At 39.4% G+C, this 26,955-nt stretch overlaps 1 protein-coding gene across 2 annotated transcripts in view; it reads left to right on the top strand.

The window, feature by feature from the left end:
- Positions 1-1,676: 1,676 nt before the first annotated feature.
- ATR (ATR serine/threonine kinase) overlaps positions 1,677-26,955 on the top strand; it is a 121,643-nt gene continuing 96,364 nt past the window's right edge. For both annotated transcript variants that reach the window (XM_015131992.3, XM_015131991.3), the window contains exons 1-13: positions 1,677-1,824; positions 12,361-12,452; positions 14,020-14,160; positions 17,138-18,015; positions 18,833-19,011; positions 19,496-19,687; positions 20,494-20,684; positions 21,154-21,306; positions 23,390-23,582; positions 23,827-24,089; positions 25,913-26,103; positions 26,187-26,287; positions 26,525-26,696. In XM_015131992.3, coding sequence (XP_014987478.3) covers positions 1,766-1,824; positions 12,361-12,452; positions 14,020-14,160; positions 17,138-18,015; positions 18,833-19,011; positions 19,496-19,687; positions 20,494-20,684; positions 21,154-21,306; positions 23,390-23,582; positions 23,827-24,089; positions 25,913-26,103; positions 26,187-26,287; positions 26,525-26,696 — 2,805 coding nt within the window. In that variant the 5' untranslated portion in view covers positions 1,677-1,765. The remainder of the gene's footprint in view (positions 1,825-12,360; positions 12,453-14,019; positions 14,161-17,137; positions 18,016-18,832; positions 19,012-19,495; positions 19,688-20,493; positions 20,685-21,153; positions 21,307-23,389; positions 23,583-23,826; positions 24,090-25,912; positions 26,104-26,186; positions 26,288-26,524; positions 26,697-26,955) is intronic.

Here is a 26,955-nt window from a genome sequence, read left to right as displayed (position 1 = left end):
CACTTTATGACTTTACCACCTCTTATTTAATCTTTGCTGTAGTCTTGTGAGGTAGACATTATTAATCCCATTTTACAGATGAAAAAATGGAAGTACTAAGAGATTACGTAACTTTACTGAGGACATACAGTTTCTAGCAGATGGAATGAGAACTTGTGTAGGGACTGTAACTCCCAATCCCATGTCCTTTCTACTAAAACATTCAGTGATTCATTCAACAAATGTTTACTGAATACCACCTATGTGCCAGGCACTGTTTTAGGTCCTGGGTATCTGATAGTTAACAAAATAGACAAGACCTTGCTCTCCAGGAGCTTACATTGTAACTGAAGAGAAACAATAACATAGTATGTCCGGGTGTGGTGGTTCTCACCTCTAATCCTAGTACTTTGGGAGGCCGAGGCCGAGGTGGGAGGATCGCATGAGGCCAAGAGTTTGAGACCAGCCTGGGCAACATAGCAAGACCTTGTCTCTACAAAAAATAATTAGCCAGGCGTTGTGGCATGTTTGTAGTCCCAGCTACTCAGGAAGCTGAGGCAGGAGGATCAATTGAGCCCAGGCTGAAGTGAGAGAATCGCTTGAGCCTGGGAGGTTTAGGCTGCAGTAAGCTATGATTGCAACATTCATTGCATTAGAACCTGGACAACAGAGTAAGACAATGTTTCTAACAAAAAAAAAGAGAGAGCGAGAGAGAGTGTGTATATATGTTAGTCTATATGAAGCTCTTTGGTGTTATTTTGGCAAACACATAAAGGGAAAGGGGCAATGACAGAATGGCGTTCAAGGCAGAGTACAGCAAATGGAAAGTTCTTGAGGCAAGAGCATATTTGGCTGTCATTACATCACTTTTTTAAAAGATCCTGTATCAGTTAACTATCCTCATGTACCAAAGAACAAATGTAAACATACTGCATGACTTTGAGTGATTAACTACCTAACTTCGACATGTCAACAATCTCTTATAGTGATCATCTTTCCAATAAATTGAGCTAGAAAATGTGTATTGCCAAAACCCATTGCTTTACTTTAAAAATTAAATCACAGGTTGTGGATGCCCGTAATGGTGGCATTTCCACACATAGTACTGCTGCTGATTTGATGAGACAAAAATATAAACCAACCCCATTTTTAAATATTAAAGGTTGGTAGGGTCCTCAAGGAAACCTAAGAGTGACTTCAAGTTGAAAAAGAATGCTTAGAAGGAAAAAAACAGGGAGAGCCCACCTTTTGGCCTGTATCTCTCAGAAAGAGGGACAAGAGCGGTGGGAAACTGAGGAACTTTTAAAATGTGAGAGCGTTACTCTGGGGAAACCTGGAGTCTACTCTTGGCCTTTACTCGCTGTCATCGTTCTCACATTTGTGAAGCGAGAGTCTGGGCTGGCGGCCCTCAAGCCCTATTCTCCCCCGATCCGGGGATGTTGCTTCGCTGTGCCTCCCAGGCTTGAGAACAGTAGAGTCTGGCCGCTCAAAACGAAAGCTTCACGAACATTGCTCGCTGGGTGCTGAGAACGAAGGCTGACGCTACCCGGGAAATTCGACCGACGCGCGCCAGCCCGCTTGCCCCGCCCGCTAACGGCTTCCCGGCTTCCCCCGGGTCCTAAGCAGAAAATACGCAGGGCCTGGCAAACGGGGCCAGTAGCGGCTTCCGGGAGGAGTTTTGGCTTCCGCAAGGCTCCGTCGGGCGCCGCGCTCTTCCGGCAGCGGTAGCTTTGGAGACACCGGGAACCCGAGTCGGCGTGGTTGAAGAGTGCCGCGCAGCCCCAGCATGGGGGAACATGGTGTGGAGCTGGCTTCCATGATCCCCGCCTTGCGGGAGCTCGGCAGGTAGGGGTAGGCCCAGCCTGGGTCCTGCATCCTCCTCCTCCGGTCCCGGCTGGGGTTTCACATGCTTTCCCCTCCCCTGCCGCGCCATGGCTGGCATCCCCTAAGTCCGCGCTGCGGCCCTTGTGGAGATGCTCCGTGGCTGATTTGGGCGCTTCTCCCTCAGAGTGCCAGTTGATAGGACATGGGGCGGTCGCCACAAACCTGCGGGAAGCCGGTCCGTAGGGGAGAGAGGCGTCTGCTGGCCCTGGTTTACCGCAGCAGCCCGTGGGTGTTAGCCCCGACCCGAGAATTAGCCCCGACCCGAGAGTTTGCTTCCTGCAGCTGGAGGGAAGAGTGCCTGATAATCGCTTTCTGGTCACTTTTCTACACTCATTTCCTTCTCGAAAATCTTTTTCCTTAGACGAGGGACTTGACCCATCAGGTTCTGTTCTTCGTGATCACTCGTGGAGGAATTGGTTTTTAGCCTTACATTTTGTCCCCAAATTGTCCTTGGAAGAAAATCACCGCTTCTTATTTTCTGCAAGTGACATCACTTGCTGGAACAGGCAATTTTTTTCTTTGAATTGAAGTCACAGTACGTACTGAAGATGTGACCTCCTTCGTATTGATCGTCCAGTTCCCGATCCGTTGTTTTAGTCAGAAATTGGAGAGATAGACCTCAGGGTCCACAAAATCTCAGCGTGCACAGAGTGTTGCCAAAATTTGGAGACGATTTAATATTTGGTTTGCAAATGCTTGTTGTCTGTAAACCTCGTGAAAACCAGTATCTTACCAAAAGAAGGAGGGAGAGGGGTTGATGGCTGCCACACCCCTTCAATACACAGGCAGGCTTCCCTGAACCAGGCCTAAAGACTCGGTAGGGCTTGTTTTGTTTTGTTTAATTCTAACCTGTGAACAAGAAATAAATGAGCTCGTGGTGCTACTGCAGTTAAATTATCAGTTGGAACAACTGCTTCCCAGTTTCTTAAACTGTTTGAAAACTTCCCACACAAAGTCAAAGCTGACATTAAGCCAATGGGATAGCTACTTCTCTTTCTTTTTGCAGCGCAGTTGTGTTCATTTCCACTGGTTGGCCATCCAAATAATCTAGTTTCAATATATGAATAAGAGGATAAATGAAGGGATCATTCTTGTCCTAACTGCGTCACTATTTTTGAGTGTATGAATTTTTTCCACTTTTTATCTGCGGCAAATATACTTCGTGTTTAGTTTACAAATTAACTTCTACATCTCTAAAAGAAGATGAAGAAAAGTGATCATTGTAGGAAGGTGGTTTACAAATTTCATCTTTCAGGCTCACTGTGAAGCTCGGTATGTTTCTCCCACTTTGCTTTAAAGTAGAATTAGCTGGTTAATACTTCTCTTCCCTCTTGCGTCTTCCTCCGTGGGTCCTGTTAATAAAAATAATTGGTTCTTGGATTATATATAGTCTGTTCATCAGTAGAGCTTATGTTACCTTTCATTTATTTGTAGCTATGCCAAGAGAAAGAATAGAAAAACTGACCCATAGAGAGTTGTCTAATAGTTTTTAATTGTCATGGCTTTTTCATTAAAACTACTTGAATCAAAAAAGCTGATCCATTTTCATAGTATGTCCATGACATAGAATGGAATAAGTGTTACCACTGTTTAAGAAAAAGGGTCAGAGAAGTTGAAGAACCAAAGGCACAGCTAGCAGATACCAGAGCTAGGTTTCAGATTCAAGCTCTCAAGGCCTTTTCTTCCAAAATGTTTTCCTTTAATTGACTGTGGCAATTAGACTACTGAAAAAAAATGAGATACTAGTGTTCTAATTTATGGACTGCTCTTCCTCAGTCCCTCAGATAAATTTTGTCCTATTGTTTTTTTGCTGTTAGCACTCTGCTCTGCATAGTCTTGCCAAATGACCTTTCCACTTTCCTGCCTTCAACCATAATCTGCTATTTGATGACTCCTAATATGTTTTTCCAAATCATGTCTCCTATAGAATTGTATATTTACTGTATACTGGCAGTTTCACTGAGTGTCCTATGTGTAGTTAAGAGTCAGCATATCCAATACAAATTCTCCACATGTCCTAACCTTCATAAGCTTTCTTTTTTTAAATTAAAAAAAAATTTTTTTTCTCTTATTCATTGAAGTAGAGCTATCTCAGTAAATGGCACCATATTCACTTATTTCTCCAAAACAGAAATCTAGAAGTCATTCTTGACTGTTCTCCCATGTGCTTTTAGACTATGTCCTTGGCCCTCTTTTAATCTGTGCTCTCTTCCCAAGTAATCTTACCTAATCTCATTACTTTAAATGTCATCCATATGCTGATAACTCACAAATTTATATTTCTAGATCAGAGATATATATTAGGTCGCTTACTCAACATCCACACTGGGAAGTGAAAATTAACATATGCAAAGCAGAACGCCTGATTTACTGCCCTTGAATTTGTTCCTTCTCCCATGTTACTGTAAATATACCAACCAAAAGCCTAGGAGTCATCCTTGGTTTTTTCCCCTTGTCCCTTAATAATCCTTAAGTTAGTTCTGACAACTATATGTTTAAGATACATCTAGAATCTAACACTTTTCACTGTCTCCACTGCTACCACCAGAATTTTTTACCTAAAGTATTACAGTAAACTTAGTTGATCTCTCCATTTCTACTTTTACCTACTTACAATAGATTTTCCACTCAGTAAAGTGATTTTTCATCTATTAGTCGTATTGTAAGTTTCTCCTACACAAAACCATCCTTTGACTTTCCAGCACACTTAAAATCACTATAAAATCCAAACCCCTTACCAGGCCTCTAAGGTCCTACATAATCTGTCTCAGCCTGCCTCTGACCTCATCACCTTCTGTCCCTCTTTTGCTTACTTTAGTGATACTGACCTTGTTTCTCCAGGACTTCAAGGCTGTTCCTGCCTTTAATCGTTTGCTGTTCCTTCTATCTGAACACTGGATGGTTTCATTTAGATGTCATTCAGAATCACCTTCTCTGATTTTCCTGCAGTTGTAAGACATTTTCAAATGTGATAGTTGCTATTAAAATGTTAAATGGAACAGTGGGATATGGATGAGCTTCTGAGGAGCAGCAGCATTAGCCACTAGAGATTTGGATGGTGTAAAGAAGCTAGTCATGTGAATCTGAGATTAAAGTACAAAGGCCCGTAAGTGGGAATGAGCCTGCTTTTTTTTTTTTTTTTGAGACAGAGTCTCGCCCTCTCCAGTGGCGTGATCTCTGCTCACTGCAACCTCTGCCTCCCAGGTTCAAGCGATTTTCCTGTCTCAGCCTCCCTTTCCTGTAGCTGGGGCTACAGGCTTGCACCACCCAGCTAATTTTTGTATTGTTGGTGAAGATGGGGTTTTACCATGTTGCACAGGTTGTCTCCAACCCTGACCTCAAGTGATCCACCCACCTCAGCCTCCCGGAAGTGCTGGGATTACTGGTGTAAGCCACCGTGCGGAGCCTGAATGAGCCTACTTTTAAAAGAATATTAAGAAGGCTGGAGCACAGGGTGCAAAGAGGGGAGTGGTATGAGTTAAACAGGGAGGGGTAGGCAAGGGCCACATCCTTCAGCACCTTAGAGGCCAGAAAAAGGAGTGAGATTTTATTGTATAATGGGAAACCATTGGAATCTTTTAAACAGGGAAATAACAATTGAGTTCATGTTTTTTAAAACTTGCTTAATTTTTACTCCCTTAAAGTCCTTCAGTGCTTACACATTGCCTTCAGTGTAAAATCCAAACTCCTTAGCCAGTCCTTTGAGGTTTGACCTTATCTTCCCTCTTCAGCTGCATCTCTAAAGGCTTTAGCCATATAGAGCCTCTTACAGTTTCTAGTGCTTAGACTACCCCCCTCTTACCCTTATTTTACCTGCTTTGTCCCTTAGGGATTCAGTTTTGTATCACCTCCTTAAGGAAGCCCTGACTGATAGGGCCCTGCTCAGGACTGAGTGTCTCTCTTGTGTTCTTTCTTGGGCCTATCAGTTCTTAACCATAATTACTTCTTGTTTGTCCTTTAATCTGCAAATTATTTTAGGGTAGGTGCATTCTATCTTGGTTATCCTGGTATTTGATGCTTACCTCAGAGGAGGTGCTTAAGCTTTATATAATACTTACATTAATACTCACGTTTTATAGTATACTTTTGAAAAGTTACACCTTCTTAGCTCAGTTCCAGGGTAGAAGTCTAGAAGTCACAAAATAAGAAATGCTCACTCCTGTGAGTTTTCTTTCTTTTTTTTTTTTTTTTTTTGAAACTGGCTCACCTGTTGCTCAGACTAGAGTTCAATAGTGTGAACACACCTCACTGCAACTTCTGCCTCCCGGAGTCAAGCGATCCTCGCACCTCAGCCTCCCAAGTAGCTGGGACTACAGGTGTGCACCACCATGCCTGGCTAATTTTTGTATTTTTTGTAGATGGGGTTTCACCATGTTGCCCAGGCTGATCTCAAACTTCTGGGCTCCAGCGATCCACCCACCTCAGCCTCCCAGAGTGCTGGAATTACAGACATAAGCCACCACGCCTGGCCAAGTTTCTTTCATCTGTTAGTATATCTAATGAATGGTAATCTATTTACTTTTTTTCTAAAACTCATTTTTAAAAATTACACAAATAATACATGAGTACATAATCTTTACAAAATGAAACTTTGTAAGAAATTCTGACCACTACCCACAATCCTGGCTCCTCTTCCCATGTTCCTCTTTGTTCACATTTTTAAATGATACTTGTGAAATTACCCTTGGCTTGTCACAGTGTCTCCTGACTTTGTCTAAAACAATTCATGTTACCTTGTAATTACAGATTTTGAATTTTTTGTTAAATTTGTGATGTCCTATACTACGGTAGCCACTAGCCAAATGTGGCCATTGACCACCTCACATGTGGCTAGTCTAAATTGAGATGTGCTGTAAGTATAAGATACACAGTGGGTTTCAAAGACTTAGTACCAGAAAAAAGAATGTAAAAGATCTCATGAATAATTTTTATATTGATTACACATTCAACTAATATTTCAGATACATTGTTAGGATCAATTTTGTTTTTTGTTTTTTTTTTTGCCTATCTCTTTTCTTAATGTGGCTACCAGAAAATACAGAATTGTGGCTTACATTATATTTCTATTGGCCAGCGCTGATTTAAATAAGATATATAGCACTAAGTTGTTTTGCTTTCATATGCAAATGTAACTACTTGTTCTTTGATTCTTTTTTTTTTAAGGACTTTATTTAGTAGCATATACAAACTTGCTTTTTTGTTTTTTTTTTTTCGGGATGAAGTCTCACTCTGTCATCCAGGCTGGAGTGCAGTGGTGCGATCTCAGCTCAGTGCAACCTCTGCCTCCAGGTCCCAGGGATTCTCCTGCCTCAGTGCCACAGCCTCCCATGTAACTAGGATTACAGGTGCCTGCCACCACGCCCAGCTAATTTTTGTATCTTTTAGTAGAGAAAGAGTTTCACCACGTTGGGCAGCCTGATCTGGAACTCCTGACCTCATGATCTGTCCGTCTTGGCCTCCCAAAGTGCTGTGATTACAGGCATGAGCCGCCACACCTGGCCCTTTGATTCTTTGTGTCTACAGTTTGTATTACTTAAAAACATTTGTTAATTTCAGTAAGTTTTTCTGTTAAGCAAGTTCTAGGTGATGTAGCGGAGGCAAAAAGAAATAAAATGCATTCTCTCTCCTATAAGAGCTTACGGTCTAATGGCACTTCAGGAGATACAGAGAAAAATAAAGCACAGTCTGCCACCCGTAGGAGCTTATAGTCTAGTGGCAGGGAATAGGTAAATACTCCACAGGTCCAGAGGGCTATACATTAGGAATGAAGAAACCACAACATTCAAGAAGGTTCTTATGAACCATTCATTCATTGAACAGTTTTTTTTTTTTTTTTTTTAATGTCTACTATGTACCAGGACCAGGGATGAGTTCTTTTTTTTTTTTTCTATTTTTTTGAGACAGGGGTCTGGCTCTGTCACCCAGGCTGGAGTGCAGTGACACAATCTCGGTTTACTGTAGCCTCCACCTCCCAGGCTCAAGTGATCCTCCCACCTCAGCCTCCTGAGTAGCTGGGACTACAGGTGTGTGCCTCTATACCTGCTCATTTTTCTATTTCTTTTGTAGAGACAGGGTTTCACCATGTTTCTCAGGCTGGTCTCAAACTCCTGAGCTCAAGCAGTCTGCGCGACTTGGACTCCCAAAGCACTGGGATTATAGGCATGAGCTACCATGCCCGACCAGGATCAGTTCTTTTATGGGCATTTATTAGCTGTAAATGCCATTAGCTGTAAATGTATATGTAATCAATTAGGATTGGACTTTGTGGTTTGAATAATAAAAAAAAATCAGGGTGGCTCACGCCTGTAATCCCAGCACTTTGGGAGGCCGAGGCGGATGGATCATGAGGTCAGTAGATTGAAACCATCCTTGCTAACGCAGTGAAACCCCATCTCTACTAAAAATACAAGAAATTAGCCGGGCGTGGTGGCACGTGCTTGTAGTCCCAGCTACTCGGGAGGCTGAGGCAGGAGAATCACTTGAACCTGTGAGGCGGAGGTTGCAGTGAGCCGAGATCGTGCCACTGTGCTCCAGCCTGGGTGACCGAGTGAGACACCATCTCAAAAGAAAAAAAAAAAGGCCAGGCACGGTGGTTCATGCCTGTAATCCCAGCACTTTGGGAGGCTGAGGCCGGCGGATTACCTGAGGTCAGGAGTTTAAGCCAGCCTGGCCAACATGGTGAAACCCCGCCTCCACTAAAAATACAAAAATTAGCTCGGTGTGGTGGCACACGCCTGTAATCCCAGCTACTTGGGAGGCTGAGGCAGGAGAATTGCTTGAGCCTGGGAGGCGGAGGTTGCAGTGAGCCAAGATCATGCACTCCAGCCTGGCCGACAGAGCGAGACTCTGTCTCAGAAAAAGAAAAAAAAAATCACTTTTTCTTTTACCACTATTTGAGATAATAAGTGGGGAAAATGTATGAACATTTTACAGTGCTATATAGAAATAAATTGTGACATATATATGAAATATATACTATTATTTATAAGTAACCGTCTGTCTTACTATACCCTAAGCTGTTTTGTCAGAAGTGATGGACTTTGCTAATCACTGACACACAACCTTCTGTGAATCCTCTAGGTAGAGTTAATCATTCCCTGCTTTGGGTGTACATGGTACTTGCTTTTGATTATTTATTTATTTATTTATTTATTTATTTATTGAGACTGAGTCTCGCTCTGTCGCCCAGGCTGGAGTGCAGTGGGGCGATCTCAGCTCGCTGCAACCTTCACCTCCCAGATTCAAGCGATTCTCCTGCCTCAGCCCCCGAGCAGCTGGGACTACAGGCGCGCGCTACCGCACCCAGCTAATTTTTGTGTTTTTAGTAAAGATAGGGTTTCACCGTGTTAGCTGGGATGGTTTAGATCTGCTGACCTCATGATCCGCTTGCCTCAGCCTCCCAAAGTGCTGGGATTACAGGCGTGAGCCACCATGTCCGGCCACTTTTGATTATTTAAGTGCATTCCTCTCCTCTCCCCACCAATTATTCTGAGTTCTTTGAAGCAGAGGATGTTGTTTTACTTGCCTTTTGAATTTATTAAATTATTTGCATCTATACCCATCCTTTCTTTCTATGTTTATGAAAGAGTTACCCTCCTGTCCAAGAATTATCTTTTTACTTGTATCTGGTTCCAAGAAGAGGAGTCAAATCTCAAGAATCGGTTGCTCTAAGGGAGAAACAAAACAAAGCCCGCTTGATCTCATACAGTTCTTTAGTTATCACCAACTCTGCTTCTCTTCATTTCATGATCAAGCTTTGGAAAGAACTGGCTCTTCTCAGTAGTCACATTTCATTAGCTTTTCAGCCCCTTGCAATCTGGCTCCTGTCTTTACCTCTACAGGAAAACTTTAAAAGTCCAAAAGACATACAAAAGTGAACTCAAAATGGATCAAATACCTAAACATAAGAAATAAAACTGTGAAACACTTAGAAGGGAACATAGAGGGGGCCAGGTGTGGTGGCTCACACCTGTAATCCCAGCACTTCGGGAGGCCGAGACGGGTGGATCACCTGAGGTCAGGAGTTCCAGACAAGCCTGACCAACATGGAGAATCCCCATCTCTACTAAAAATATACAAAATTAGCCAGACGTGGTGGCACATGCTTGTAATCCCAGCTACTCAGGAGGATGAGGCAAGATAATTGCTTGAACCCAGGAGGCGGAGGTTGCCGTGAGCCGAGATCGTGCCATTGCACTCCAGCCTGGGCAACAAGAGCAAAACTCTGTCTCAAAAAAAAAAAGAAGGAAACATAGAGGGAAAGCATTATGACATTGGATTTTGGCAATGATTTCTTTGATGACACAAAGCACAGGCAGCAAAATAAAAAAGGAGATAAATTGAAATTCATCAAAATTAAAAACTGTGCATCAAAGGGCAGTATCAATAGAGTGAAAAGGCAACCCATGGAATTGGAGAAAATATTTGCAAATCATGTGTCTGATAAGGAGTTTAATATCTAGAATATATTAAGAACTCCTACAGCTCAACAACAAATATAACCTGATGAAAAATAGAAAAAGAACTTGAATAGACGTTTCTCCAAAGATGATATACAAATGGACAAATAAGCACATGAGAAGATGCTCACAATTACTAATCATTAGGGAGATGCAAATCAAAACCACAAGATACTGTTTCACACCAATTATGATAGCTATTAATAAAAAAACAGTTGGGGCCGGGCGCGTTGGCTCACACCTGTAATCCTGGCACTTTGGGAGGCTGAGCGGACAGATCATGAGGTCAGGAGATTGAGATGAGATCATCCTGGCCAACATGATAAAACCCCATATCTACTAAAATACAAAAAATTAGCCAGGCATGGTGGTGCGTGCCTGTAGTACCAACTACTTGAGTGGCTGAGGCAGGAGAATTGCTTGAACCCGGGAGATGGAGGTTGCAGTGAGCTGAGATCACACCACTGCACTCCAGCTTGGTGACAGAGCAAGACTCCATCTCAAAACAAACAAACAAACAAAAAAAAACCCACAAGAAAACACAGTTGGGCATGGTGACTCATGCACTTTGGGAGGCATAGTGGCTCCCAGCACTTTGGGAGGTCAAGGCAGGCAGATCGCTTGAGCCAAGGAGATTGAGAACAGCCTGGGCCAAGTGGTGAAACCCTGTCTGTACAAAAAATACAAAAAATTAGCTGGGTGTGGTGACATGCACCTGTGGTCCCAGCTACTCAGGAGGCTGAGATGGGAGGATCTCTTGAGGTCGGGAGGTTGAGGCTGCAGTGAGTTGTGGTTACACTACTGCACTGTAAACTGGGCAACAGAGTTAGACCCTGTCATCAAAAGGGGAAAAAAAATTTAAAAAACACCCAGAAAATAACGTGTGTTGGTGAGGATGTGGAGAAATTGGAACCCTTGTGCACTGCAGGTGGGAGTGTACAATGGTACAGCCACTGTGGAAAAGGGTATTAGAGTTCCACCAAAAATTTAGTTTTTATGTGCTTCAGAAGGGAGGAAGTGAATGCTGATTGGTCCATGGGCAGTCATGGGTGGGCCTGGAAAAAGCGCCATAAGTTCTCACTGTGGTCCATGTGACTGGCAGCCAGGCCCCCAGGCTTCAAGCCATTCCTGGCTTAAAGGTAGGTCTTCACTGGGGGCCCACCCTTTTCCACCCAGGAGCCTGTCTACTTCCTGCTGCCATCAACCTGCCGCCCACTACACCCAGGCTGTTCGTGCCGAGGGACGCCTACAGGCCCATACTGAGCTGCCCTCAGCCCACCGCTTGGCCTGCCCATAGGCGCCCGAAGTCCAGAGGGTGCTGAGGCAGCAGGGGGCTGTTGTGTCAGTGGCGTCCTGAGCACTTGCACACCCGGCCTGGTCGTGACAACGCCTGGGCTCCGCCACAACTTTGCTCCGAAATTGGTGTGGGCGCCGGGAGCGGGGAGAGGCCAGGCGGCGGGAGCAGGCACTTCCAAGTCTGTGAGGGCAGGGGGCCTTCCCGGCCCTGGAGAGAGCAGGGATGCCTGGGTTTGCAGCCATGGTTGGATGGCTGCAGCTGCGCCCCGGATGGCTGGGCTTCCGACCCTGCAACTCGGAAGGGGGTTGGAGCTTCCACCTCTCTTGCAACTCAGAACGGGGCGGGGCTTCTGCCCACTGGCTCCAGGGAGCGAGCAGCCCCAGCCCCACCTTCCTTATTGCAGCGGGCATCATGGCATTGGCCGCTCCAACTGGGCTGCCACTGCCATTAATAGCACATTTCAATTTGTACTAATCACATTTCAAGTGCTTAGTAGTTACTTGTAGCTAGCGGCCACCATATTCAGGCCTAGGCTTTGCTGATTGGATCTCTTTACTATTAGCATATTTTTTTTTTCTTGTAAGTTGGTAACATTCAGATTTTCTTTTCAATTTTTAAACAGAATACTATGACTATCAACATTGATGCTAAACGCATTTGATAAGTTGTACTTTAGAGAATTTTTTTTGCAAATGAAACTGAGTCACTTTAAGAATTAAAAGCTTTTAATTTGTATTTTAGTGCCACACCAGAGGAATATAATGCAGTTGTACAGAAACCAAGACAAATTCTATGTCAGTTCATTGACCGGATACTTACAGATGTAAATGTTGGTAAGAAACCAATTATTTCTTATATAAACTTTATAAATTGGACTGTTTTCTTTTCCATGTATACATTATAGTAGCATTTTCTCCATGTAGTTTTAGATATAGAGTATTTATGATAGTTACTATTTTCAAGCAAGTTATTTGTTAATATTGCTTACTACTTGTTATGATTAGGCTTTTAAAATAATTCTCTCTTCCTATTTGTTATCTGATTTTCTACTGCTTGCTATGAGTTCTTTGATATTGGATATTATACATAAAAATATTTGGCTAGTACCAATCACATGGACCCTATTTTGGTTAGCTCTTATGCCAGTGGTAGACTAATAGCAAATGCCACCCAAAAAAACCTCTTTAATTAAGTTACTCTGTAAGTAAGTTCATGCCTGTGCCTGTAGGAGATTATAGGATTATGTGAGTTACTGAATCAATTATTGCCTGTTCGTGCCAATCTGATAGACAGAATATTACCTACCTGGCAAAATGGTGTCACATTTGTCATATCTGTTGAAATTGCATGGAAGGGATAATATAAAATGGCATTAGGCTCAGGGTTTATAATTTGAATTCTAAATTTGGCATAGATTTTATGACTTAGACTAGCCATTAAGCCTTTCTTTTTCAACCAGTAAAAATGATGGGTTGCTGAAAAATAATAAAGGACTGCTTAATACTTGCAAGATGTGTTTTTGTATTGTATTCGTATTCCCTCTGTTTAGACTACTTGCCCTTCCCCTCTCTGACCAACTCCTCATCTAGGAATCATTTCCTTCACAGTGTCTTCCCAGATACCTGTTTCTCCTTATTCTGGATTAGTGCAGTTACCATATTGTATTGTAATTATTAGTTTATTTGACTCCCCATCGGATTGTGAGAACTTTTGTTTTTAATCCTTAGATTTTAGCACTGCCTGACATGTTATTCCTGAAGTACATGTTTGATAAATGGATGTATGGTGGAGGAATGCATGTGATTTTTAAACATTTAAAATTAGGTAAGACTAGCGTTGGCTGGGCACGGTGGCTCACGCCTGTAATCCCAGCGCTATGGGAGACTGAGACGGGTGGATCACCTGAGGTCAGGAGTTTGAGACCAGCCTGGCCAACATGACGAAACCTTGTCTCTACTAAAAATACCAAAATTAGCTGCACTGGATATAATTCTGGTCACCAAAGTCTGGTACCCCCCCCCTTTTTTTTTTAATTTTAAGAGACAGAGTCTTGCTTTGTTCCAGGCTGGAGTGCAATAGTGTGATCATAGCTCACTACCGCCTTGAACTTCTGGGCTCAAGGGAATCCTCCTGCCTTAGCCCCCCAGTAGCTGGGACTGTAGGTACACACTACCACTCCCAGCTAATTTTAAGAAAAATTTTTTTTGTAGAGATGGGATCTTGACATCTTATCCAGGCTGGTCTTGAGTTCCTGGGCTCAGGTGATCCTCCCACTTTAGCTTCCCAAAGTACAGGGATTGCAGGCGTGAGGCACCTTGCCCGGCCCACAGTTTGGTTTCTTAACAAAAGGACCATTGTTTAATTTGTCATGACTCTTTAAAATGAATCTTATTGTTTTAGTTGCTGTAGAACTTGTAAAGAAAACTGACTCTCAGCCAACCTCCGTAATGTTGCTTGATTTCATCCAGCATATCATGAAATCCTCCCCACTTATGTTTGTAAATGTGAATGGAAGCCATGAGGCCAAAGGCAGTTGTATTGGTAAGTGCTGTTATTCGTGCATTCACTTGTCATCTGTTTTATGAAATCCTCCTTCTTTTACTGCTCTTGTGAAATATTACAAGTACATAATTACACTTTTTTGGGTCAGCTTTGCTGTAAATTGAAGGAGCAAAATGGTAATGGTTATTTTTCCTTCACATATCCTTATTGTTTTCTTTTTAGTATTGTATACTAGGTACTTAGAAATAATCAAATTTGTTTATTTGCCATTGAACACTTTGGCATAGTTTTCTTTATTCTGTTTTTGGTAATCTCTTTCTTCTAGATCAGAGATTGGCAAGCTTTAGTCCACAGTGTGGCTGCCTGTTTTTGTGACCTAAGTTTTGTGTTTTGTTTTGTTTCCTTTTTTTTTTTTTTTTTTTTTAAATAGGACAGGGTCCCACTATATTGCCCAGGCTGGTCTTGAACTGCTAGACTCAAGGGATCCTCCTGCCTCAGCTTCCTGCATACCTGGGATTATAGGCACATGCTACTGTGCCTGGCTTCATTTTTTGTAAGCAAAGTTTTATCAGAACACAGCCATGCTCATTCTTTTACTTATTGTGTGTGACTACTACAGAGGCAACTTGGGCACTCAAGCCAAAAATAATACTATCTGGTCCTTTAAAAAAAGTTTGCTGACTGCTCTTCTGTATATTGAAGCTTTTCTCTAGGCTTATTCATTATTGCACCTACTACTTTTGTCCCTTCATTGGTGTCTTCATAAAGGAGATGCAAAATAAACATTTTTTTTTTTTTGTATAGTGGATAAAGTATTTAAAAATTTTTTGCTCGAACTTTAACTCAACTTTGATAGCATGTCCTCCAAGAAGTTTTTTTCTGAGCACTACTTCTAACTGCTTAGAACTGGCTTGGTTACTCCTTTATTCTCTCTTAGTACTAAGTGTTCTGCATTTCATCTATCGTAGAGGCTATTAAACTGTATTCTAATCATTGGTTTGTCTATATTCTTTCCTACAGTAGTTTTTAAACTACAAGTCATAACCCACTAGTGGGTTATGACATTAGGCAATTACCAGCATTTAAAACAAGATGAAATAAACTAGCAAATATCGGCTGGGTGTGGTGGCTCACGCCTGTAATCCCAACACTTTGGGGGTTCGAGACCAGCCTAGTCTACATGGCAAAACCCTGTCTCTACCAAAACCAAACCAAGCCAAAACAAAACAAAAACATTAGCTGAACGTGGTGGCACATGCCTGTGGTACCAGCTACTCGGAAGGCTGAGGCACACAAATTGCTTTAGCCTGGGAGGCAGAGATTGCAGTGAGCTAAGACTGTGCTGCTGCACTCCAGCCTGGGTGACAGAGTGAGAACCTGTCTCAAGAAAAAAAGAAGAAAATATTAGAGTACATTGTATGTAATAAGAATAAGTACTATTTCATAAGCCTTTTATTTTAAATATTTAAAATGCATGTATATGTACTGGGTCGTGATATAAAATGTTATTTCTTTGTTGCAGTCAAAAAGCTCAAACTGTACTGTGCGATTCATGAGGACAGGACTATGACTGATTTATTCTTGTGTACCTGAGACAGAGTCACCACTCAAATTTTAGTTGAAGGAATGATAATAGCTACCCTTTATTGAACATTTATTTTACTTTGGAACTGTGCTATTTCATGTACATTGTCTTATTTGGTCCTCACAGTAACCCATAACATAGATAGCATTATTCTCCTTTCATACATGAAATTACAAAGGTTCAGAGAAATGAAAAGTTTATACAATTAGTAAGTGGAAAGCTAGGGCCTTGTCTTTTTGACTCCAAAGTTGGTACAGGCATACCTCAGAAATATTGTGGGTTCAGTTCCAGACCACCACAATAAAGTGAATATTGCAATGAAGTAAGTCATGTGAATTTTTTGGTTTCCCAGTGCATATATGTTATGTTTACATTGTATATTAAGTGTGGAATAGCATTATGTCTAAAAAACAATTAAAAATACTTTATTGCTAAAAAATGCTAACGATTATATGATCCTTCAGCAAGTTGTAATATTTGTGCTGGTGGAGGGTCTTGCCTTGGTGTTGAGGGCCTTTCTCTGGATTAGGCTTTGGCTTAAGGGAATGTTGTGGCTGGTTTGATCTTTTTTTCCTACTGGAAATTTCCTCATCTTTTAATGATTTGATCTTCTATTCAGACTATGAAAACTTTCTCCATACCAGCAATAAGGCTGCTTCACTTTCTCATCAATGGTGTGTTCAGTGGAGTAGCACTTTTAATTTCGTCCAGAAACTTTTTCTTGAACAGGTTGGTTGTTTGGTGAAAGAGGCCTAGCTTTCAACCTGTCTTGGCTTTCAACATGCCTTCCTCAGTAGGCTTAATCATTTCTAGCTTTTGATTTGAAGTGAAAGATGTGCGACTCTTTCTTTCATTTGAACACTTAGAGGCCATTGTAAGGGTTATTAATTGACCTAATTTCAATACTGTGTCTCAGGGAATAGGGAGACACAAGGAGAGGGAGAGAGATGGGGAACTGCTGGTCGGTGGGCCAGTCAGAACGCATACATTTATCTATTAAGTTTGCCACCTTATATTGATGTGGTTCATGACAGCTCCAAACAATTACAATAGCAACATCAAACATCACTGATCATAGATCACCATAACAGATATGATAATAATGAAAGTGTTTGAAATATTGTGAGAATTACCAAAATGGGATACAGAGACATGAAGTGACCACATGCTGTTGGAAAAATGGCACTGATATACTTGCTTGATGCAGAGTTACCACAACCTTCAATTTGTGACAAATGCAGCATCTGCAACATGCAATAAAACTGGGTATGTCTGTGTTCTAAACTATTATGTTTCCACTGTGAAAGGAATGTTTTACACTCTTTTGTTAGTGAAGTTTATTCTTTAAAAGTCAATCGTCAGGGATTTAGCAAATGAATTAGCACTTCAGATATACTTGTTTATTTAATATCTTTTTTGTTTATTTCAAAGAATTCAGTAATTGGATCATAACAAGACTTCTGCGGATTGCAGCAACTCCCTCCTGTCATTTGTTACACAAGAAAATCTGTGAAGTCATCTGTTCATTATTATTTCTTTTTAAAAGCAAGAGTCCTGCTATTTTTGGGGTACTCACGAAAGAATTATTACAACTTTTTGAAGACTTGGTTTACCTCCATAGAAGAAATGTGATGGGTCATGCTGTGGAATGGCCAGTGGTCATTAGCCGATTTTTAAGTCAATTAGATGAACACATGGGATATTTACAATCAGCTCCTTTGCGGTTGATAAGTATGCAAAATTTAGAATTTATTGAAGTCACTTTATTAACGGTTCTTACTCGTATTATTGCAATTGTGTTTTTTAGAAGGCAAGAACTCTTACTTTGGCAGATAGGTTGTGTACTGCTAGAGTATGGTAGTCCAAAAATTAAATCACTAGCAATTAGCTTTTTAACTGAACTTTTTCAGCTTGGAGGACTACCAGCACAACCAGCTAGCACTTTTTTCAGCTCATTTTTGGAATTATTAAAACACCTTGTAGAAATGGATACTGACCAATTGAAACTCTATGAAGAGCCATTATCAAAGCTGATAAAGACACTATTTCCCTTTGAAGCAGAAGCTTATAGAAATATTGAACCTGTCTATTTAAATATGCTGCTGGAAAAACTCTGTGTCATGTTTGAAGATGGTGTGCTCATGCGGCTTAAGTCTGATTTGCTAAAAGCAGCTTTGTGCCATTTACTGCAGTATTTTCTTAAATTTGTGCCAGCTGGGTATGAATCTGCTTTACAAGTCAGGAAGGTCTATGTGACAAATATTTGTAAAGCTCTTTTGGATGTGCTTGGAATTCAGGTAGATGCAGAGGTAAGTAATTTTTCAGGTTACTTGTTAAGTATGTATTTTGTTCATCATTTAATTGTATACATATGTGCAAAATGTAATAATAAGGAAATGGAATATCTTTAATAGTAATTTATATTTGGAACATAATGATTTTCATTGTGTAGTCTGGCTCACTGTTATGGACTTTTACTTTGATTTCAGAAGGATTTGTTATTTAAGTTGGTAATGAACTGCCAATGGAGTAGAATGTTTCTAAGTAGAATCTGTGATGTGTAAATGTATTTGTTGCATTATTAATTAAAAGGGGGCAGTTATCAACTTAATTGCAGAAGCTTTGATCACTCAAATAGATTTTGTGTCTGACAAGTTATAATCAATCACTTTTAGAAAACCTATGAATGATTAATCATGCCAAATTATGTGCTTTTTTCTGGTTGGACTGTGGGAGTCAGGAAATACAATAAAATCATCAGAGATGCAGTAACTTGATTAAATATTTTAATTTATTAATCTTGCTGGATTTGTTACATGAAAAAAGTTGGTAATTCCCTTACAACATTTTTTATAAGGGAATTAAAATTTATAGCATTTTGGTAAGAGGAAAAACAGGATATAGAGAGAAGGATTTGTCTTAAACCTTCTGAGACTATAGAACCATAGTCTATATATAGACTTAAATAATATAGATCAATTTAGATGTTTGTTTTGTTTTATGAGACTCTAAAAGTAGTTTCACTAGAAAACATCTGACTAACATCTAATACATTCTTGCTACCTATGAATAATATAAATATATTTTCTAAGGAATATTTCTGGAAATTATTTTTTATTTTCTCAGTACTTGTTGGGCCCACTTTATGCAGCTTTGAAAGTGGAAAGTATGGAAATCATTGAGGAGATTCAATGCCAAACTCAACAGGAAAACCTCAGCAGTAATAGTGATGGAATATCACCCAAAAGGCGTCGTCTCAGCTCATCTCTAAACCCTTCTAAAAGAGCACCAAAACAGACTGAGGAGTATGATGACCTTCATTCAGTTTGTATTTAACCATTAAATAAAACTTTGTTCACTTTTAAAAATCAACTTATTAGTTAAGTGCTTTGATTTAAATACACAAAGAACATCTTTCTAAATGTAGCCAAGGGAGTGCTTAAAATATTTTAATAATTCTTGTAGACTGTCAGTAGTATAAAACATTTCATGGTTAAATATAGTTAGTTTGCATGTTTTTACATGCTTATCTAATTTAACTTTTTAATAGGTGAAAAATCTTTGAGACTGTGCATCTATTAGCAATTTTTAAAATGTTAACAAACAGTTTTTATAAAGTAGCTAAATAATTGCTATATTTCAGTTCTGAACATTGTTTTAATTGTTTTAAATCTTAATATGAATTTCAATAGTTGATATTACATAGTATGTTTTATTCTAAAGATGTTTCATGTTTTAACCAAATTTATATTGCATAAGAATATCTCTCTACTGTATTCATAATTATAGAATTAAACATGTGAACATGAACCAAAAGAGCGTATTATGGAGTGCACTGAAACAGAAAGCTGAATCCCTTCAGATTTCCCTTGAATACAGTGGCCTAAAGAATCCTGTTATTGAGATGTTAGAAGGAATCGCTGTTGTCTTACAACTGACTGCTCTGTGTACTGTTCATTGTTCTCATCAAAACATGAACTGGTAAAACAAACTTCTTGTTTCTTGGGGTTGGGTTTCCTGTAATGAACTTGGATTTACTGTTTACTCATTATTCACTTGAATCATGTGACCTTAGAACACAAACTTTTCACTGAAGTAGTTAAGAAATTTATTTTCTATTGAGTCAAATGCTAGGCACAGTGCTAAGCACTGTATATATCTTAGTTAATATTTACAGTAGTCCTCTAAGGTAAATGCTGTTATGCCCATTTTAAAAATTAGAAATTGACACTCAGAGAAACTGAGGCTCTTTTTTATCTGAAGCCAAAACTGACTTTCTTGGGGACGCATGGTTAGAAAGTACCAGAACACATTTGTGTACAACTCAAAAACCCAGTGTTTGGCTTTTGGAGACAGGGTCTCGCTTTGTCTCCCAGGCTGGTGTACGGTGGCATGATCATGGCTCACTACAGCCTTGATCTCCGTACGGGGCTCAAGTGAGCCTCCAAAGTAGCTGGGACTATAGGCATACGCCGCCATACCCTAATTAAAAAAAATTTTTTTTGTAGAGATGGGTTTCCCTGTATTGTCCTGGCTGTTCTCAAACTCCTGGGCTCAAGTGATCCTCCCATGTCAGCCTCCCAAAGTAATTTTAGTTCCCAAATCCTAAGGGTGATTTAAGCTGACATAAATAGATTAAATTTAAAATAATGATTACTTGATTTGCATATTTAAATTGTTGTAAATTTTGTACTCACAATTTCTTTTGGCTTTACTACAATTTTACGTTTGACTATAACAAAATTCGTCTTAATTCCAATGTCTTTAATAAAATGTACTTACTGCAGCCCTACTTTCAAGGACTGTCAACACAAATCCAAGAAGAAACCTTCTGTAGTGATAACTTGGATGTCATTGGATTTTTACACAAAAGTGCTTAAGAGCTGTAGAAGTTTGTTAGAAACTGTTCAGAAACCAGACCTGGAGGCAACCATTGATAAGGTGGTGAAAATTTATGATGCTTTGATTTATATGCAAGGTGAGTACAAATAAGCAATAGATCAGAATAACCTTTAAAGATAATCAGTATAGAAATACGCTTTCTTTTTTGCCTGAAGCCTAAGTGCATGGAATACCCAGAAGTTTGTTCTTGATTTCAGTTCTATTAAATTTGTCAATTTCTGAGTTGCCAGTTTATGTGCGTAATATTTTGATTCTTTAGTCAATAGAAATTATTTATAACTTTAAAGTTTTTTGATTTGGGAGTTTGAGGAATGCTGTGGTTCTTCTTTAAAAAAGGCACAGATACATGTTTTTATAAAGTCACATTTAATTTCTTTGGGTTCACAGACCTCAGACCATCATTTATGGATCTCTGTGTTAAGAATTTTCTTCTTATCGAATGATCATTATAACAGTATTTGGTATTTCAAATGTCTTTATTTTTGTTTAAAAGAGATATGATTAAGGAAAAGTTATAATTAATGACTTATTTTGTGCTTCTGTAGTAAACAGTTCATTTGAAGATCATATCCTGGAAGATTTATGTGGAATGCTCTCACTTCCATGGATTTATTCCCATTCTGATGATGGCAGTTTAAAGTTAACCACATTTGCCACTAATCTTCTAACATTAAGCCATAGGATTTCAGATAGCTATTGTAAGTGCTCACAAGAATATGTTTGTGTGTGGTTTGTTTTATTTATTTATTTATTTTTGAGACACAGTCTTACTCTGTCATCCTTGCTGGAGTGCAGTGGCGCAATCTTGGCTTGCTGCAAATTTTCCTACCTCAGCCTCCTGAGTAGCTGGGATTACAGGTGTGCACCACCACACCCAGATAATTTTTGTATTTTTAGTAGAGGTGGGGTTTCACCATGTTGGCCAGGCTGGTTTCGAACTCCTGACCTCAAGTGATCCACTTGCCTCAACCTTCTAAAGTGCTAGGATTACAGGCGTGAGCCACCATGCCCGGCTTTGTGTGGTTTGTTTTAACTCACCTCTATATAGGACTTCTAAGACTTATTTAAATTTTTTTCAATAATTAAAAGAGCAGTTATATTTTTAATAATTCAGAAAGGGGTTAGATATATAAAAAGTAACACATAAAATCCTGACCCACATATCCCATTTCCTTTCTTTTTGTAAAACATTTGCAATGTATCCTCACGTGTCATTATCTTCATTTAATAAGATTAGGAAGTATTTGAGAAATATTTTAAAAAGAAGAACAATATACCAAAAATTCTTATACCAACTTCTCAGTTTAAGAAATAAAAACATTAGGCCAGGCACGGTGGCTCACGCCTGTAATCCCAACACTTTGGGAGGCCAAGGTATGTGGATCACTTGAGGTCAGGAGCTTGAGCCCAGCCTGGCCAACATGGCAAAACCTCATCTCTTCTAAAAATACAAAAATTAGCCAGGCATGGTGGCTTGTGCCTGTAGTCCTAGCTACTAGGGAGGCTGAGATACAAGAATCTCTTGAATCCAGGAGGCAGAGGTTTCAGTGAGCCAAGATTGCGCCACTGCACTCCAGCCTGGGCAACAGAGTGAGACTCTGTCTCAAAAAAAAGAAAAAAGAAATAAAAACATCATAGCCCTTTAAAGTCAATTTCTCTTCACCCTTCCCTCTCTTCATGAAATTTTTTTTAAAAAGGAAATAAAAATATTAGAGATATGATGGAAGCCCTTTGTTCCTCTATGATTTCATTCCCCTCATTTTTTTCCCCCAGAGATTACTACTGTTGTGAATTTGGTGTTGATTGTTCTGTTGAATGTTCTATTACTTTTACTATATATGTGTTTATTTGTAAATAATAAAAGAAATTGTTTTGCTTCTTACAGCTTACATTTTGTTGGTCAACATTATCTTTATGAGACTTATCCTTGGTGATATGGGTAACTCTAGTTTTTATTTAAACTTCCGAATAGTAGCCAAATGTATGGATAGACACTATCAGACCTCCTATTGGTGGACAATCACGTTGTTTCCAACTTTTCACAATTACATGCAACATTTAAATGAATATTTTTATAAATGATTCTTTAGTCATTCTAAGGCCTTGCTGTTTGAAAAGTATGGTCCACAGACCAGTAGCATCGCCACCATTTAGGGACTTGTTAGAAATGGAGCATCTTTGATTCTGCTGAGAGAGCACATTTAAAAAAAAATAAAATAAAATAAAGAAATGGAGAATCTTATGCTCCACCCAGACCTACTGAATCAGAATCTACATTTTAACAAGATAGGTGATTCATATCCATATTAAAGTTTGAGAAGCACTTTTTAACGTTTTTACCTACGTAAGAGTAGTATTGTTGGGTTATAGAGTTTGCACATCTTCACCTCTATTCTGCTGTATTGTTCTCCAAAGATATGCCAGTTTACACTCCTGTTAGCAGAGTATGAGTTCCACATCCTCACTGACACTTAGCTGACTTTAAAATTTTTGCTATCTAGAAAATAAAAAATGTCATGGAGTTATAAAACTTTTTTCTTTTTCTTATCTGGTAGGTATGATTTTCAATTTGCATTTCCTTGATTATTTAGTAAGGTTGTGTATAGACCTTTTTCAGTGCACTTTATTTTCTGAAAAGGAGCTTTTAATTAAATTAGGTATTAAATGTATTTTAAATGTTACTTGACTTTTTTTATATATACACAAATGTTACATATGTATATGTGTATACATAAAATTAACATTAGTAGAAATCATGTTTAACAGACTTAATTTTTTCAGCACCACAGGCACAGTCACGATGTGTGTTTCTTCTGACTCTGTTTCCAAGAAGAATATTCCTTGAATGGAGAACAGCAGTTTACAACTGGGCCCTGCAGAGCTCCCATGAAGTAATCCGGGCTAGTTGTGTTAGTGGATTTTTTATCTTATTGCAGCAGCAGAATTCTTGTAACAGAGTTCCCAAGATTCTAATGTATGTACTAAGATTTTAATTTGAATATATCACTCTATTGGAAAGATCATAATTCTCTGGCTATATATGCAGGGTTATGTTTATTGTTGAATATGTAAAGCAAATGTTGCTTTTAGTTTTAGAATTTAACATTTTTTCCTTCTAGGCTTTGTTTTACCAGTACTTTTGTCCCAAATTAAGCAAGACTATTTAGACCACAAAATTAGGCAAGAAAGTTTAGTACTTTTTCTTTTTTTTTCCCCAGAGATAAAGTCAAAGATGATTCTGACATTATCAAGAAAGAATTTGCTTCTATACTTGGTCAACTTGTCTGTACCCTTCATGGCATGTTTTATCTGACAAGCTCTTTAACAGAACCTTTCTCTGAACATGAACATGTGGACCTCTTCTGTAGGAACTTGAAAGCCACTTCTCAACATGAATGTTCATCTTCTCAACTAAAAGTGTCTGTTTGCAAGCCATTCCTTTTCCTACTAAAAAAGAAAACACCTAGTGCAGTAAAACTTGGTGAGTGATTATGACTTATTTAATATTTTAAAACCTATTTAAACCCTGCTTTTCAAATCAGTAAAAGAATTAGGCTGACGCCTTGAAAAATTACAGAAAGTTACTTGCTTTATAGATTCAGCGCTCAGTATTGATTAGTTATAAATGAGATAACTGGTATTAGATCACATCACAGAACCTATAGGAGAGGTGATTTTGGGATTTTTTTGAATACTTTTGTGATTTGACAGCCTAAATGGGGCATACCTATGGTCGTTTCAATATTGTAAGATTCAATATTCTATATCTTCTTTAGTGATACCAGAGACCTTCTTAATGTGTCCCCTGTTGGACACATTGGACTTTGAGAACTTCAAATAGATTACTTTGCCCAGCTGAGGACTATAGAGTGTATCTTCTTGGCCACTTTCCAGTGGTAATGGAGTATAAGTTTTTACGAAGCATGAGATTTATACAAATACTTAGAAGATCCATTTGTTTAGGTAGTAAGTTGAAACTTGTTCTCAAGTTTTCAAAGCAATAGAAAGTACTCCCTAAATCTTGTAATGTAAGGTTAACAATAAAGCTAAGATCCCCCTTAGAAATGTGCTTTTCTTTTCTTTTCTTTTTTTTTTTTCCTTTTTCTGAGACGGAGTTTTACTCTTGTTGCCCAGGCTGGAGTACAATGGCGCGATCTTGGCTCACTGCAACCTCCACCTCCTGGGTTCAGGCAATTCTCTTGCCTCAGCCTCCGGAGTAGCTGGGATTACAGGCGTGTACCACCATGCCGGGCAAATTTTTGCATTTTTAGTAGAGATGGGGTTTCACCATGTTGGTCAGGCTGGTCTCCAACCGCTTACCTCAGGTGATCCACCTGCCCTGGCCTCCCAAATTACTGGGATTACAGGCATGAGCCACCATGCCTGGCCTTTCTTTCTTTCTTTTTTTTTTTTTAAGAGACAGGGTCTTGCTCTGTCACCCAGGCTGGAGTGCAGTGGCATGGTCACGGCTCACTGCAGCCTGCAGCCTTGACCTCCTCCCACCTCAGCCTCTTGAGTAGCTGGGAGCATAGTATGTGCCACTACACCCAGCTGATTTTTAAATTTTTTGTAGAGAGGGATCTCACTTTGTTGCCCAGGCTAGTCTTGAACTCCTAGATTCAAGTGATCCTCCCACCTTGGCCTCCCCAAGTGTTGGGATTACAGGTATGAGCCATCACTCCTGGCCTGCAATGTGTTTTTAAGCCTATCTTGGTAACATATAATGGTCTACAAAATCTGAAAGAGACTTGTTATTTTGTAACAATTCTGGAAATTATTTTAGATTTAAATTATTTACAGGCTAAGTGCAGTGGTTCGCTCCTTTAACCCCGGCACTTCGGGAGAGCCAAAACAGGTGGATTGCCTGAGCTCAGGTGTTCGAGACCAGTCTGGGCAACATGATGAAGCCCTATCTCTACAAAAAATACAAAAATTAGCCAGGCATGGTGGTGCATACCTGTGGTCCCAGCTACTTGGGAGGCTGAAGTGGGAGGATCCCTTGAACCAGGGAGGTCAGGGCTGCATGCTGCAGTGAGCTGTGATCGTGCCACTGCACTCTAGCCTGGGTGACAGAGCAAGACCCTCTCTCCTATGTGACATTTATTAAATATAAAGTAAATTTTGATTTCTAAGTATTCATTTTAATTTCCTAAGATTTTGTGTGCTATACATACTTAAATATGAAACATTAACATTGTAAGAGAACTTAGGATTCTTTGTGGCATATTATTTGTTGGCAATATTTTTACAGTACAACCTTGACATTTAATGTTAAATTAGGTATTGTATACTCTTGTCCTTCAGCTTTCATAGATAATCTGCATCATCTTTGTAAGCATCTTGATTTTAGAGAAGATGAAACAGATGTAAAAGCAGTTCTTGGAACTTTATTAAATTTAATGGAAGATCCAGACAAAGATGTTAGAGTGGCTTTTAGTGGAAATATCAAGCATATATTGGAATCCTTGGACTCTGAAGATGGATTTATAAAGGAGGTTGATAATTTTTGTTCTTAACAGTTAGATTACTTCAGCCTAGCTCTAAAAATTTCTTTAACCAGTTGATTTTATTGTTCTAGCTTTTTGTCTTAAGAATGAAGGAAGCATATACACATGCCCAAATATCAAGAGATTATGAGCTGAAGGATACCTTGATTCTTACAACAGGGGATATTGGAAGGTATACTTGGCAGCATTTGTATTCTTCCTTATTTATTTTGGCCATTCTCGTTTTTTATTTGCTTGCTGTTAAAAATGGTGATATGATATTTGTGAAATTATAGACAAAATGTGAGTCAACATGAATGTTTTCTTAGATTTCCATTTGTTTCTGGGATATTGGAGATAAGTGTGTGTGTGTGTGTGTGTGTGTGTGTGTGTGTGTGTGTATTCATATGTATGTTGTTTTTAATTTTAGGGCCGCAAAAGGAGATTTGGTACCTTTTGCACTCTTGCACTTATTACATTGTTTGTTATCCAAGTCAGCATCTGTCTCTGGAGCAGCATACACAGAAATTAGAGCTCTGGTTGCAGCTAAAAGTGTTAAACTGCAAAATTTTTTCAGCCAGTATAAGAAACCCATTTGTCAGGTAAGAGTGAGCATTTGTCTTGATTATAGGCAACAGCGGTACTTTTTAAGAGTTACAAAAAAGAAGAATATTTATATATGTTTTATTTTGCTTGCTTTTCTTTTTTCTTCACTTTTATTTTAAGTTCAGGGGTGTATTACGTGTGTACAGGTTTGCTACATAGGTAAACATGTGCCATGGAGGTTTGCTGCACAGGTCATCTCATCACCTAGGTATAAGCCCAGCATCCATTAGCTATTATTTGTGATACTCTCCCTTC

This window comes from Macaca mulatta, chromosome 2, assembly GCF_049350105.2.
Source record: "Macaca mulatta isolate MMU2019108-1 chromosome 2, T2T-MMU8v2.0, whole genome shotgun sequence".
Lineage (NCBI taxonomy): Eukaryota > Metazoa > Chordata > Mammalia > Primates > Cercopithecidae > Macaca > Macaca mulatta.
Note: the sequence above shows the minus strand (reverse complement) of the source record. Positions and strands in the feature narration are given on the sequence as shown.